The sequence below is a fragment of the Bos mutus genome, chromosome 4, assembly GCF_027580195.1.
Source record: "Bos mutus isolate GX-2022 chromosome 4, NWIPB_WYAK_1.1, whole genome shotgun sequence".
NCBI classification, from domain to species: Eukaryota; Metazoa; Chordata; class Mammalia; order Artiodactyla; family Bovidae; genus Bos; species Bos mutus.
This window is the reverse complement of record NC_091620.1, coordinates 33,771,638-33,787,307: the sequence shown is the minus strand read 5'-3', so window position 1 is coordinate 33,787,307 and position 15,670 is coordinate 33,771,638. Positions and strand designations below refer to the sequence as shown.

Sequence of the window (15,670 nt, the reverse complement as noted above, 5' to 3'; positions counted from 1 at the left end):
GTAGCCGTTCCCTTCTCCAGGGGATCTTCCCAGCCCAGGGATCAAATCCAAGTCTTCTGCATTACAGGTGGATTCTTTACCAGCTGAGCTACCAGAGAAGCCATTTTCAATGACAGTTATCTTCTGATCTATTGGCTTTACCAGTCCTCAATAATCACAGAACCTATTACAACACACAGAGCTAGCAGGGGACCATAAACCATTTGATTAAATCTGAGGCTAAATGGTCTTCCTCTACTTGGCTATATGTGGGTGTTCAAATAACTTATATGTTTAAGGAGGTCAGGAAATTCTACCATTGTGCCATTTTATTTATTCACCTTAATTCTTTGGCAGTTATTAATAATCCTCTCTTCTACCATCTTCAGAATAATAACTGATACTGATTTCTCCATGTTTTAATTTCTCACAGTCTATTGAGCCAATTTTCAATTATCATAGCTCTAAGACAGCTATTAGGGCTTGTGGCTCAGACAGTAAAGAATCTGCCTACAATTCAAGAGACCTGGGTTTGATCCCTGGTCAGGAAAATCCCCTAGAGAAGGGAATGGATACCCACTCTATTATTCTTGCCTGGAGAATTCCATGTACAGAGACCACAGTCCGTGGGGTCACAAAGAATAGGACATGACTAAGCAACTAACACTTTTACTTTCAAGACAAGTAGCAATAAATTATCAGATTTTTCATTTTGTATAATATAGTATCAGTGGCTGTCATTATATAAACAGTACTTCCATTCATAACTTCCTTGGAGAAGGGAATGGCAACCCACTCCAGTATCCTTGCCTGGAAAATCACATGGACAGGAGCCTGGTGGGCTGCAGTCCATGTGGTTGCAAAGAGTCGTGCATGACTGAGTGACTAACATCCATTCATAACAAAAATGTTTTTTCTAAAAACAGCATATTCAAAAACATTTCTAATATGGTAGAATGGTTAAAAGCATGGTTCTGAAGTGATTCTTTCTTTCAAAAAATATATATTGATCAGCTGCTCTCTGTCAGGCACCATGCAATGAACTGGAGATATGTTGATTGGCAATAGCAGGCACCCTCTCAAATCTATGTTGAAATTTTATACTAAGTGAAGAGTTCACATGTTAGTCAACTCATGAGAGACATAAATGTGTAACTGTAAACTGTAATTAAGTAAGAGGAAGGAATAATATGAGTTACTGTAGGAACTCATTTTAGGGTGGCTGACCTAGTCCATGGGGTCAAAGGGCCTTCTCCAGACAGCTAAGATCTAAAGGATAATTATCAAGTTCATTAGGGAAAGGGAGGCTGAAAAGAACATTCCAGTCAGAAAGAACAGCAAGAGTCCCAGAGTGGAAGGCAGCAGGATATGTTCAAGGAAGGGAGACCGGCACAGGGCAGGCATGAAAAGCCAGACAGGGGCCAGATCACGGGTCCTAGAGGTCACTGTTTGTACGTCATGTGATGACAATGACCATGTGATGCCATTGAATCCAAAAGTCTTGGTTTGAATTTGAGTTCAGCTCTGCTCCTTTCCATCTTCATGACTTTGGGTGTGTCACTTAACCTTTCCTAAGCTTCAGTTTCCTCCCATATAAAACATTATAATAGCAAGTCCGACTTCATAAAGGATTCCAGGGATGAAAAAAAAGCAGGATTCTTTTACATACTATCTATTACTATCTCAAGCCACTTTTGACCTCAGGGCTTTCTCTTAATCTTTCTCAGTTTAGGAGACAACTCCTCAGTTCAGTTCAGTTCAGTCACTCAGTCATGTCCGACTCTTTGCGACCCATGAATCGCAGCACGCCAGGCCTCCCTGTCCATCACCAACTCCTGGAGTTCACTCAGACTCACATCCATCAAGTCAGTGATGCCATCCAGCCATCTCATCCTCTGTCGTCCCCTTCTCCTCCTGCCCCCAATCCCTCCCAGCATCAGAGTCTTTTCCAATGAGTCAACTCTTCGCATGAGGTGGCCAAAGTACTGGAGTTTCAGCTTTAGCATCCTAAATCAGTTCAAAAATGGAATCTTCCGCTATGTGAAGGTCTAACAAATGGAGGAAAAAGGCAGACTTTTCCATCTACTGAACTAGAACCATCTACTGAAATAGAACCATCTACTGAACTTCCACAGCCATTCTTGGTTCTGACATCTCTAAAACTGAACTCGTCTTCATTCTTCTGGAAACCTGTATGTCCCTCCCACTGTTCTTCCTTTCTCAGTAAATGGTATGATCAATGCTTCAATCACAGTCACTGGCACCTTGGCAGGCAGCCTGAACCTCTCCCTCTTCCTCAGTCTACATCTCATTACTTTCAAGTCCTGCAGATTGTTCCTGCAACACGCCTTGTGAATTCCTCCCCCTTTCCTGCCACTTCCGGCTAGTCCAGGCCCTCAACCTCTTGCCAGGCAATTATAATCCTCTTACAATAGGACTCTCCAGTTCATGGATTTCACCTCAAATTCACCCTTCAGTTAGCTTTATAAAATGCAAATCAAGTTCTTCTGCTTATAAACCTCTAATAGCTGCCCCTTATGGCTCCTTGCCATCGCTCACTTCTACTTCCTCCAGCTCTCTCCTAGAGAATAAGTTTAAATTCTGCAGCAGACACACGGGGCCCTCTCCAGTTACCCTTTGACCTCTTCCTTCAACTTATTTCCTGCCAGCTCCTTCCCACACACATTCTGTCCTCGTATGACCAAAGTCCAGCTTCTGCTTCTCTGATATGTACCGCTGCAGACCTCCTGAACCTATGTCTTTGTCCCTGTCGTTTCTTCTGCCTAAAATACAATTCTGCTCCAGCCTGTCCATCTCAGGAGCAGAACAACCTTATCCTTAAAGACCAACTCAAACATGAAGCTTTTCTCCCAGCTCCCTCCTTACCCAGAGTCAGTGTTCTTGTCTAGACTTCAGAGCACTGATCTACTGTTGCCTTACCCACCCATCTCATCCACTAGAGGTCACAGACCACTGCCTCTAGCTTCCTCTCACAACAGAGTACCAGGCCCAGTAGTGAGACCTGCTACATGTTAGATGAATGAATGAGAACATAATTAAAGGAAGATGATTTCAACTTGTCAGATAAGCTAACTAATGGAGAAGCTCAGCAAAATCAGGAGATGCTTTAAGTAGAACCGAGCTTTCTATCACTGGAAGTTTTCCAGTAGAGAGACGCTTGCCACATTACATGATCAAAGATTTATATATCAGGTCAGAAGCTGGCTTAAGTGTTCTCAAAAGTCCTTTAAACTGCAAACGTCATATTCTACTTGGCTCAACTGCTTTCTATCACTGTAGTTATCCAAGTGTCACAACTGTGCATAGAGTTATCAGGCAAAATAAATAATACCAGCACAAGCTTGATCTCATAGCAAGCAAGCAATTCTGAAAAGAAGCTGCTTTTTATTGACATTATTTCCAGCCATGTTAAGTGTATGAGAACAGTTCAATTCTCGGAACGATTTTACTCACTAGGGTTGAGAAAATAATAATGGTAACAATGAATACAGTACATATTATAGCAAGAAACCAAGCTAAAATGAGATTCGGTCACCTCAGTATCTAATCCTGATGTTATTAAATCCAGAAGGACAAATTATGCAAGTAATTTAGGACTCCTTACTAATAATGCTATTGTCCACTAATTTTCCAACTTAAAATAATTCTTCAACTGCCATTCATGATGACTAAATTATTAGTGCATTGTAGTTATCACATGTAGCAAGGTTCATAGCTCGTTACATCTTCTCCAATATAGAAAAATATTACCTGTAGTTCAAGGAATATTTAGAAAATAACACGAATATTACTTTTTTAAGATTTTTTTTATGTGAATAATTTTCACAGTCTTTATTGAATTTGTTACCATATTGCTTCTGTTTTCTGTTTTGTTTTTTTTTGGCCACAATGCATGTGGGAGTTAGCTCCCTGACCAAGGATCCAGCCTGCACCCTGTACATCGAAGGCAAAGTCTTAACCATTGGACCGCCAGGAAAGTCCTCACAAATATTACTCTAAAGAAATATATTTAATGTACTACTTGGCAGGTCCTTTGCCACCTTCTGTCTTGCAAAAACATTTAGAAAATGCGAGCTCTCAACAAATATTTATAAAAATGAAATGTGCTATGTTGCTGATACATTCTGGCTTTGCTTGAATCTAATCATGTAAAAAACGAAAATCAGGTTTTCTAAATCAGAATTTATTATGAAATGTATATGTATAGTTTCCACCAAATAGTAAGGTCACAGTCAAAAAACAGCCATTTTCATCCTTCAGCTGTCTGACACACGTAATATATAATCTCATATAAGGTGACAGTAACACCAGTCATTTCTGCTCCAGGCTGACAGATGTCTAAAGCCTCCTACCTAAACTTCTCTTTTTATGTCAAATCTGTTAGCAGAGAGCAGAATGGGGAATAGAGTCCGGGAACTTAGTTACATTTCTGTCTCTACAGAGAACTTGGACAAGTAATTCAAACTTTTAGAAACTCTGTTCACTCATGTTGAAAATGAAGAAATTGAACTAGGTGCTCTTAAAATTCCCTTTTTTTCTTAAAAAACAAAGACTTTAACTGTTATTTATTAAAATGTAAAGGTAAATCAATTTTTGATAATTTGGAAGCTGGTAGCCCAAGGCAAGGACTTCCCAGGAACATGCCCATTTCATGTTTCCAGGCCTGCTCCCCTCTGCTTTTTAATCAGTTCACGCCTCAACCAGCTTCCCTTCTAGTGCTGGGGGCAGCAGCAGAAAAGAGCAAACAGATAAGACTGTTGGTAAATGCTGTGAAAGAGTAGGCATTGTAAATGATGGCTGAAATGAGTTCCGGAGATTACTTGTGGGCATCATTTAAGCATGAACATCTGCTAATTAGGCCTGAATAAATCAATAGCACCTTGGAACTGTGCTGACTAATAGTTTCTATAGATCATGTTGCCCTGCAGACAGGTGACCATACATCCTGCTCTGACCAGGATGGCTCCGCTTTGAATCCCTGTTATCCTGGCATCATTATCAAGAGAGACGGTCCCTTTAACTTAACTATCAAACTTGGCCTGATTTCCACAATAAGTGAACCGGTTACTCCATAGACACTGCAGGTCAAAGAAAGGGGAATGGCCTCGTTCTACACCATGGTTTCTTCAGAGACATGACTGTGACTGTTCTGAGTGGAGATGATGAGTGAGGGGCCTATGAGTCCAGTTGGCAGCAAGACTGTGCCCCAAAGAAACCTCCACGCCCTTCTCCTTGAAACGCTTCCTTAAGAAGCATGCAGTGGCCTGTCTTTGCTCAGCTGAGCCAACTGCATTAAAAAAAATTGTATTAGCTTTGCCCCTGAGACTAAAGTTTATTTAATGTTTATTTTTAAAAAGCACTGACATTTCTTGGAGGGCTCCCCACTATTCCTTAGGAAGAGTTAAAGTAAACTGGAATGCCTTTCATAGTATAAAGCTGGGCGGACGGCGAGGGGGATGGCATCAATTTTAAAAGTAGTATTTTCATATGACCATATAAATGCTGTCTGAATGCAAACACCCACTTGCCAAGAACCTCTTTAGGGTCTTCATGGGTCAAACACCTAAGATTCACTACAGAGAGCTGGAGAAAAAGAAACCAAACATAAAGCCTTCTGTTTTTTTCGTCTAGCTTGTATGGATCCCAAAAGTGTGAACCAGATTTCCTGTCTACTTTTTAGGCTTTCTTTTATAAGCTTTTTTTCATATTTCACCAAGAGTAGTTCCTCTCTCTTGCTACTATCTTTGGTAATGGTAACAATGGCTCCTATCTGCTGGTGAGAAAAGAGACTTTAATACAGATGGGATATTATACTTATAGAAAATAATAAACAAACGTGTGAGGAATGCTGTGTTCACCAATTTCAGGAATTTCCAAAAAGAACATATGCATTCATATTTCCAATAGCAGAAAATTATCATCTAAGAATGGCAAACACTCATATGATAAAGCCACAGAACTTGTCTTTAAAATGGAGGAAAGCTTTCATTTATGAAATAATATGTCATTTAGAAAGGAAAAGTGTGATACATTTGAGGTAAAAATAACCCATTTCCTTGCTCCATCGTGGCCAGAACGTGAATCATGGTCTCAAAAGAGCTCTTCGGGCAGTTTGTTCACATTCCCTCTGTCTCATGTGCCCTTCCCCATTACAAACCCACAAAACTCATGACAAACCTCAGGGGCCCAGATCTTTCTGCCCACCCCAATACAGCGGAACCAGTCTCATGCTTCTTTAAGTAAAAGAGCCACTCAACAGATGGTAAATCAAGGTGACTGGATACATAGCAATGAATGAATGTGGTGCAATTGTGATCCTGAATACTCTGTGAATTGCTTCCTCTTAGACGGGTCTATCTATACCTCCCACTTAACAATTAAATATGCAAGATATAATTTTACTGAAACGAATCAGCTTGATATCCAACTCCCGGAACACAAAACCAAAATTGTATAGGTCCTCAGTGTTTTTCCAAATAAATTTATTTTTCTTTCCTTAAAATTCTTGTTTGGTAGAGAAGGGGAGAAGATATCAGTATAGTAGAAGTGAATAGCGGAAAAGTCTACATTAAGTGCTAGTCTATGTTTATTGCTTCCCTGGCGGCTCAGCAGTAAAGAATCTGCCTGCCAATGCAGGAGACTTGGGTTTGATGCCTGAGTTGGGAAGATCCTCTGGAGAAGGAAATGGCAACCCACTCCAGTATTCTTGCCTGGGAGATCCCATGGACAGAGGAACCTGGTGGGCTATAGTCCATACGGTCGCAAAAAGTCGGGCACAACTTAGCGACCAAAACAAGAAATGCTATGTGAAAAGTAAAAGGATATAGCTTTTGATCCCAAAGGTAACAACAGCAGTTATCTCAATCCCACAAAACCAGACACCAGAACAATCATTCTCTCTATCCTCATGATAAACTCAAGTTCATGCCACACTGGTTTGTTCTGCTTTTAATTTCAAAAGAACTAAAAGCAAGGATTAAAGCCTTGCTTGTCCAAGTTCGGCACTCAGACCAGAGGCAATGGCATCACAGAGGGGCTTTTAGGAATGCAGGCTCTCAGGCCCAACCCCAGAGGTACCATATCAGAATCTGCATTTTAATAAGATGCCCAGGTGATTTGTAGGCACGTGGAGGTTGAGAAGCACTGCTGTGGAGGACTTGGAATGAGCAGGTGGACAGCTAATCCCTTCCTACTGAAGATGTTTACTTCTCTGCTGCAAATAAATTCACCACCAATCCCAACAGTAAAACTTTTGCTGCGCTTAAAGGAAAAAAAAAAGACTTTGAATCTGCTCTGCTAACTTACTAACAAGTGAATGAACTTCTCTGAGTAACATCTCTTTACTACTCCCTCCACTTCCATTTTTCATGGCTATTATGAGAATTAGATGAGAAATTAGCCTCAGGATGTCCAGGAATGTGCCCGGCACAAGGAATAAAACTGCTTCTCATTCAATAAAGAAATATAGGATCTGCAAACATTGCTTTATCATTGAAAGAATGACATCAATGTTCCCAAAGTTAGTGTATATGTTTCATACAGCTCCAACAAAACTCCCAACAGATATTTTTAATTGTACAAAACAATCTTAAAGTCCATATGGAAAAAGAAACCTTAACCAAGATAAGAAAGGCAGGTGCTTTAAGAGAACACAAGAACAATATATATATATATATATATATATATATATATATATATTTATATAATTCAAGAGAAAAATTCTACTGAAAACATACAAAACTCTGTTTATATAAAATGATTTGTTTATATAAAGTGATGCTCAAGCTTACTGCTAGTGGAGGAGGAAAAACAATAAAGTAATAGTGAAATAACATTTTAAACTTTTCAGATTGGTGGAAGTCAAAAGGTGTCATAATACCAACAAGATGGCAGCAAATAGTTGTGTACCTATAATGGAGTATATGGGTACTTTTATTTCTAGGAGATGGATTCCCAGGACAGAATGACTAGATCAAAGGAATGCAGGAGTGGTAGAAACAGTAGTAGTATTAATCATAACAATAACAGTTACTACTATTACTACTACAATGACTATTACTAATACAATGATTCCTTTGACTCAACTGGTAATCTTATTACAGTAGACTATTACGGAGCATCATTATGTAGTAGTAGTAACAACTGCAGGTACTACAACTATTATTGCTACTGCTACTACATCGATGGCTCTTATTAAGTAGCACCGTCCAAGTACTTTATGTATATCAACTCTAATCCTTCCAACAACTCTAAAATATAGGAACTACCATTCCTATTTCACTGACTAGGAAACTGAGACACTAAATATGCCTGGCAAACATAGTAAGAACTACATAAATATCAGCTATTTGGTTGTCATCATTACATATCCTCTCACATAGCAATCCCACTCCTGCAACTCTAGCCAAATGAGAAAAAAACAGCCTAATAAAAAATAGCAAATATGTACCTGAATGGGTATATGTGGACAGGTATGAGAAAAGATATTTTCTCATGAAATAAAGAAAAATACTGAAGGATGCACACTAGGCAATTAGCACATATTATTCTGGTGGCAGAGAGATGATATTTGGAGAAGAGAAGGGCTAGAGAAAGGGGGAAGCAATTTCAATAAATCAAAACATGCACAAGAAAAGTGAGAGTGTTGAAGGACCAGATAACAACAAAGAAATAACATTCTACATTCTTTGGGGACACAAAGAGCCGTTGAGGAGTTTAAGGAATAGGTGTTTTAAATTTCATTACTCAGAAGGGCAATATTTTTGTTAAATGATTTGAATCTCCCCAACACATACACAAGATACAAATTATTGAGAAAATTGCCAAAAAAATTATTCTTTGTTGAATAAAAAACGCCCTAGTAATTCCAAGGTTCAAACACAGTGCTCATCCAAGTAAAGGCCCTGTCTAGGGGCAAGAGAGCCAAGTTCTGCTCCTGGCACTGTCACCAATGGGCTATTTGACCTTTGGCAAGTCACTAACCTACATTTATTTTTCTCATACCCAAAGTAAGGAAGTTCAACAGATCATCTTTAAATTCCCTTTTAGTTATAAAAATGTGATGATTCTGTAATTAAAAATCATAAAGTAGAAAAGTGAAAAACTAGTAAACAGAAGTAACCGTTATTGCACATTTTAGAGACACAGTGTTAGAGATCTTAATACTTTATAGGTAAGCAGATAATTTAATGACCCACTTAAATATGTACATTTTTAGAATTAAAAACTGCAATAAGATCAATTAGGTATTTTACATTTCCAGGTAGCAAATATGCTTTAATTTTCATATTGAGAAAAAAAAGTTACCTGTTTTGATATCTTTCCGATTACTTGCAGAATTAAGGCTTAATTTGTCACCTTAAAATGGAACCATCCATAAGTTCAACCAAAATGTCATCCTCTAGAGACCATATGTCATAACCGAATGCAAAAAAGCTGCTCAAGCCCAGCAGGTCAGCCAAATAAACACATTACTCATTAAAAATTCCAACAGAACATTCTGAATATAAATTACTAATAGAATACAAATTTGGCACACACAAAAAAGTATCTGCTTAAGCATGACAGCTTCTGAAATCAACACTTTTAATTTTTATAGTTTCCTCATAAGTTTTGTAAATAACAATGTGATTATTAATAACACTTAATGAACATTTACGCCTGGCTGCAAAGCATAAAAAGTCACTAACTCAAAAGGCATAAAGATTTCCATGAGCTTGTTAAATTTTATGTATTTTATTTCCTTAAATGGTTATGGGATTTTCCAAAAGCATACACAAAATTCCTTAAAACTTTGCCAACTTAGAAACAGTTACATGAAAACCACCTTTTCAGACTATAAGGAATCTCCTAGAAAACTCTACGCAGTCTCTTAATAGGATATCTGGGTATGAATTCCTACAACCGAAAAAAATAGTAAGACTTCTTGCTCCAACCAAATTTTATAGGATGACGTAAGGAAACAATTTATGGCTTGCACGGTTATCTGAAATTCCTGAAAACAAGCAGTTCCCTAAGTAGTATGTCAAAATTTTCTTATCTACAAGCACAAGCACGTGCATTTATTTATATCCCTAGATTAACTTCAAGTCTAATTTTACTGCCACTAGTATCCAGGGGTGGATTTCTTTTTTCTAATTACAAATGGAACTTGAGCTAGATCAAAGGCATTTAAAGGTCAAAATATACTTCTGCGAAAAATACAGGGTGTGATCGCATGTAATTAATTAATGCTTAGCCATGCCCTTTGGCGCTTTATGTGGTGGCTGCAGGAAGCCGAGTCCAGCCGTCCCCACCTGTTGGTGCAAGTGGGCTGCTTGACTTACCCAGAAGAGCAGATTGAGCGCGTAGAGCAGGCAGCGCAAGCACTTCACAGAATCTTCTCTCGCCATCGTGAGCCCCAAGAGAGAGAAGCCCCATCCTTTCAACACATCCTACCCCGACGGGCTAAACAGCAGCGATCTGCAGAGGGCGGGGGAGAACAGGAGACTCCTAACCACCGCGCTCCCCAACCCCCGCCCATCTCTCCTCTGTCAGCCCTCAGCCCGGTCCAGGGTCTGGTCCGAAGCCTATCTCATTCTAGACATCGTTTCATGGCAAATCACTTGTTAAAGTTATAATAGTAACCTAAACTTCCCAAAGTTCCAAACTGGCTTCAGATAACACCTGCTGGGGAAGAGAAAAGATCGTCTCCCTAGATGAATGAATGCGCGCACTACATTTGCGTTCTCAGGAGACACGCGGCGGTGTCCTCTGCATTCTGATGAGACGCTCTTTAAAATCTCCCTCAATCCACACCGCTCCTCTGGGACAGCTCTGCTCCGAGCGGTCCCGAAGGTTGGAAAGCACACCACCACCCCCGGAGATGTCACAAATGCCGCCCGAGACATCGAAGGTGCGAGTGCCCCTCTCACTGGGACAGTTCCTGCGCCCCCCACCTCCGCAGCCCCTTCCGCATCCCGCAGCTCCGGTGTGAACACGGGCCACTGGAGGGGGCGCAGCGCTGAGCTGGGATTCCGCCCGGCGACTAGGGTTTCTCTGGGAGAATGTGAGAAATGATGTTTCGGCCCCGGAATGATGGATTAGTCGGGGGCGGGGGGCGGGGAGGGGCGCAGGGGAATTAGGGCCGGTGCAGCTGTGCAGACGCCGGCTTAGTCATTCATGTCCCCCCCTCCCCCGGCCCCGACCCGGGTCCCGGCCGCGACCCCGCGCTCCCAGCCGCCGGAGGAGCACAAAGCCCAGCGCGGTCAGCGGCCCCACCACCCCGGCGCGCGCCCCCGGTAGGGCGCGCGGGGAAGCGCGGGCGGCTGGGAGCCCCGGAGCCAGCCTCTAAGTAGTTTAGCACACAGCGCCCGCGGGCTGGCGGGACAGCGGGCAGGAAGGACGAGAGACGCGCGGCCACTCACCGTCCGCGCTGGGCTCCGCGCCCCGATCCCGCCGGGGGACAGTCTGGGAAGCGCGGCGGGGGCTCATCGGGGCAGGGGTGCTCCTCCCGGACAGCCGCAGGGCTGCATTGGCTCAAACTGGAGACGCTTCCTTCTCTTCCTCTCCCCCCGTACCCCCCGCCGCCGTCGCCGCCTCCTGGGAAAAAGGAAAAAAAAAAAAGTCCTGGGCAGCAGTTGCTGGAAAGTCTCTGCTAAGCCACCTCCCAGCGCCGCTGTCCCTCCCAAGTCCACGCCAAGTCCGGACGAGGCAGCGGCGGCGGCCAGGGCCAGCTGCACGCACTCTCGGCGCATGCTCGGGCCGCCGGCCGCCCGGCCGCGAGCCTAGTGGCTGTTTCTTGTCCCCTAGCCAGTCGCGAGCCCCTCGAAGGGACGCCTCACCTTTACGCGGGCCAGAGAAAGCTAAAGCCTAGGCGCTTTGAAAACGTTCGCGCAGCAAGCCCCTTTAAAATGGTGGTGTCGGAGGAGGGGAGGCTGGGTTATAGCCATAGGGAAACAGGCTTTTATTATATGAAAATATTTGTGTTTGAGAAGGGGGGTGGAGTGGCCCAGCTTAGTTCCTGCAATGAGAAACTAGTTTTCACAACCTTTCGAGAGCCACCTCCTGTGATTTGTCACTAAGGTGGTGCCCTCTACTCCTTCTTATTGCTTTGTTGCCCTCCCTGAGTTTAAAAAAAAAAAAAAGAAAGAAAACAGTTCTTTCCCACTTGCATAATGCACTCAGAGCATTTACTTACACCCCAGGGTAGGCATGTGGAGGTCTGACACCCGGAATAGGAAGAATGCCTTTAACCCTTTCACAAGTAGCCCAAATTTTCCAAAGGTTTCTTGCAATAAGATTGAGTTTTAACTGGGTGGTTTATCTTGAATTGTGTACAGTAGTGATGGGTTTTGAGTTTTTTTTTAACTAGAAATTTAGGAAATCTTACTAGGGGAAACTGTACTTCCAAACGTGCCTTCTCCTTTGAAAGTTAAGAAATTTCACATGTAAAATACTATCTAATTTTGATGTTTTATGCTTTGTAGTTCACATTTCTGATGACTTCTGTGCACATTGTGTGGCAAATAAAGTTTCACTAACAAATATGAATTACCTAAAAATATAAGCAGTATCTTTGAAGAAACCTAATAATAGGAGTCCTCCTTAAATTTTCTTCAGAGTAGACATGGAGTAAAATGGAGTCCTACGTCCCTCATTGCCTGTCTAGCATCAATTGCTACATGACCAGGGTAATGAAGAGACACACATTGTCATTTGGATAGAAGTAAAATTAAGACCCAAAGAGAATTTGAGTGTCCTGGGTTATGGGAGGAAAAGTCTTGGCAAGCAAGTGGCTAAGCTGAGTGTAAGGCAGCAAGCTTCAAAGAGCACAAAGACAGCCATACACTCCAAACACCAAGAAAATGTCCAGTCACCCATCAGATGAGGCTAAGTCTGGCCACAAAGTATCTTCTGGAATCACAGCGAGGAGCAAAGCAACCCTCTTTGATCCTCAGTTACTGCTCAAATTGGGATGTATACAAGTTCCAAGCAGAAGGCCTGGAACCACCCGCCATCTGAATGCTGTTGATGCCACGCATTCCTCTGAGTGACAGAAATATCCCCACCACGAGGGGAGTCTATGACTGCCACTAAAAATGATGGAAAGAGTGCCAGTCACTCCCAAGTCCCTGAACAGAGATACTCTTCTCTTTCTAGAAAGCAGGAAAAGTATCTTTCAGATTCATCAATCTGGGCTTCCCTGGTGGTCCAGTTGTTAAGAATCTGCCTGCCAATGCAGAGGACAGGGGTTTGATCTCTGGTTCTGGAACTAAGGACTTCCCTGGTGGCTCAGATGGTAAAGCGTGTTGCTTACAATGCAGGAGACCTGGGTTTGATCCCTGGGTCGGGAAGATCCTCTGGAGAAGGAAATGGCAACCCACTCCAGTACTCTTGCCTGGAAAATCCCATGGACAGAGGAGCATGGTGGGCTACAGTCCACTGAGTTGCAGAGTTGGACATAACTGAGCAACTTCACTTCACTTCACTTCACTTCTGGAACTAAGATCCCACATGCCCCAGAGCAACTAAGCCTAAGCACTATAACTACTGAGGCCGCTGTCTGGAGCCCACACACCACAGCTAGAGAGTAGCCCCCCTTCTCCTCAACCGGAGAAAGCCTAAGTGCAGAAACGAAGACCCACCACAGCCAAAAAACAAAATAAATAAAATCTTTTAAAAAAAATCTTAAACCTATAAAGGGCTCCAGAATAATAAAATTTTAGAGGAAGATGATTTAGAAGTACATATCCCACCCTCACCTCCACCTGCTTTTAGTAAATGAGGAATATAGAGCCACGAGAAGCTTTAAAAGTTACACCTCTAATGAATCAGATTCCAAGCTAAAATCCAGAATCATATGCTCTAAGTAGTTCAGTGAGTCTCAAAATCGCTGTGTATTAGAACCACTGAGGTAGTTTTGGACAAACCCAAATACTCAGACTATAACCCACACTAATTAATTTGGAATCTCTGCAGATGTGGCCTGGTCATCCAGATTTTTCAAAGTTTGCAAGGTAATTTTAATCTGTAGCAAAGTTTGAAAACCCCTGAAGCTAACACTCTACAGATGCCTAAAAACTAGCAAAGGAGTTTCTTCAGGTTCAGCTGGATCAAATCCCTCACCATGAAATGATACCTGGGATTATTTCTATAAATTAAGAAGAAGACAGAGCTGCAATTCCTGTTCTAATATTCCTGAAGAATGGTTTATACAAGTCTATGGATCAACATCTCAGTAGAGGAGCCCTCACCATATTTGAGGCATTGCAGAACTGGTTAGTTTTAATAGCTTAAGTCTGACCATACCTGCCTATAACTGGTACCACTCAACTCTCATTCTGCCTTTTGGAATCCACAGCACAAGCAATCCTTCTCCCATCTGACAGCCGTTCGACTCCTTGAGGGCAGCTGCTAGGCCCTCCCACTCCAAGTATTCTCTTCTCTGGGATCATAGAAGCACAGTAAGACTTGACAGCTGTGAAGCTGTCATTCTGTCAGCTCTACATTTTTCTCCGTGAGAATAGCTACAAGGGTAGAATAGAAAAATCCCCAGTGGGCATGATGGTTTGAACATAGAATAACACACGAATAAAGAGGTATGATCTGTTTCTTGCCCACCTGTGAAGTAGGAACCCAGTTTAATGGTTGCGTACGCTTCACTCAGTACCTTTGAGTGAAGGTACATATGGCACTTACAGTGCCATATGCTGAAGAGACTGAGGATAAGATGGGTCCCTGTACTTCCCCCTGGTAGCTCAGATGGCAAAGAATCTTCCTGTAATGCAGGAGACGCAAGTTTGATCCCCTAGAAAAGGAAAGGGCCACCCACTCTAGTATTCTTGCCTGGAGAACTCCATGGACAGAGGAACCTGGTGGGCCACAGTCTATGGGGTTGCAAAGAGTCAGACACAAATGAGTGACTAACTGTTTCACTGTCTGCCCTTCGAGAAAAGACAAAACTCTTCAGTGTGGAAAGCAATAGCAGTCACTATTTACAAGCAATCATATGTGTGTTGTTCCTAGCTCAGTTCAGTTCAGTTTAGTTGCTCGGTCATGTCCAACTCTTTGCGACACCATGGACTGCAGCACGCCAGGCTTCCCTGTCCATCATCAACTCCCAAAGCTTGTTCAAACTCACGTCCATAGAACTGATGATGCCATCAAACCATCTCATCTCGGAGGTGTCATCTCCTTCTCCTCCTGCCTTCAATCTTTCCCAGCATCGGGGTCTTTTCCAATGAGTCAGTTCTTTGCATTAGGTGGCCAAAGTATTGGAGCTTCAACATCAGTCCTTCCAATGAATATTCAGAACTGATTTCCTTTAGGATTGACTGGTTGGGTCTCCTTGCAGTTCAAGGGACTCTCAAAAGTCTCCTCCAACAACCAAAAGCGTCAATTCTTCAGCACTCAGACTTCTTTATGATCCAATTCTCATATCCATCCATTACTACAGGAAAAACCATAGCTTTGACTAGATGAACCTTTGTTGGCAAAGTAGTGTCTCTGCTTTTTAATATGCTATCTAGGTTTGTCACAGCTTTTCTTCCAAGGAGCAAGTGTCTTTTAATTTCACGGCTGCAGTCACCATCTGCAGTGATTTTGGAGCCCAAGAAAATAAAGTCTGTCACCGTTTCCATTGTTTTCCCATCTATTTGCATGAAATGATGGGACCAGGTGCAGTTATCTT

The 15,670-nt window shown here is 42.3% G+C and overlaps 1 protein-coding gene across 2 annotated transcripts in view; it reads right to left on the bottom strand.

Annotated features, from left to right (window-relative positions):
• TSPAN12 (tetraspanin 12) overlaps positions 1 to 11,970 on the bottom strand; it is a 66,880-nt gene extending 54,910 nt beyond the window's left edge. The window contains exons 1-3 of one of the 2 annotated variants that reach the window (XM_070369327.1): positions 11,823 to 11,970; positions 11,406 to 11,580; positions 10,326 to 10,461 (exon numbers count right to left, since the gene is read on the bottom strand). In XM_070369327.1, coding sequence (XP_070225428.1) covers positions 10,326 to 10,391 — 66 coding nt within the window. In that variant the 5' untranslated portion in view covers positions 10,392 to 10,461; positions 11,406 to 11,580; positions 11,823 to 11,970. Of the gene's footprint in view, positions 1 to 10,325; positions 10,462 to 10,937; positions 11,076 to 11,405; positions 11,581 to 11,822 lie in introns of those variants that run through there. The other variant, XM_005894410.3, reaches the window with a different exon arrangement.
• Positions 11,971 to 15,670: the final 3,700 nt, after the last annotated feature.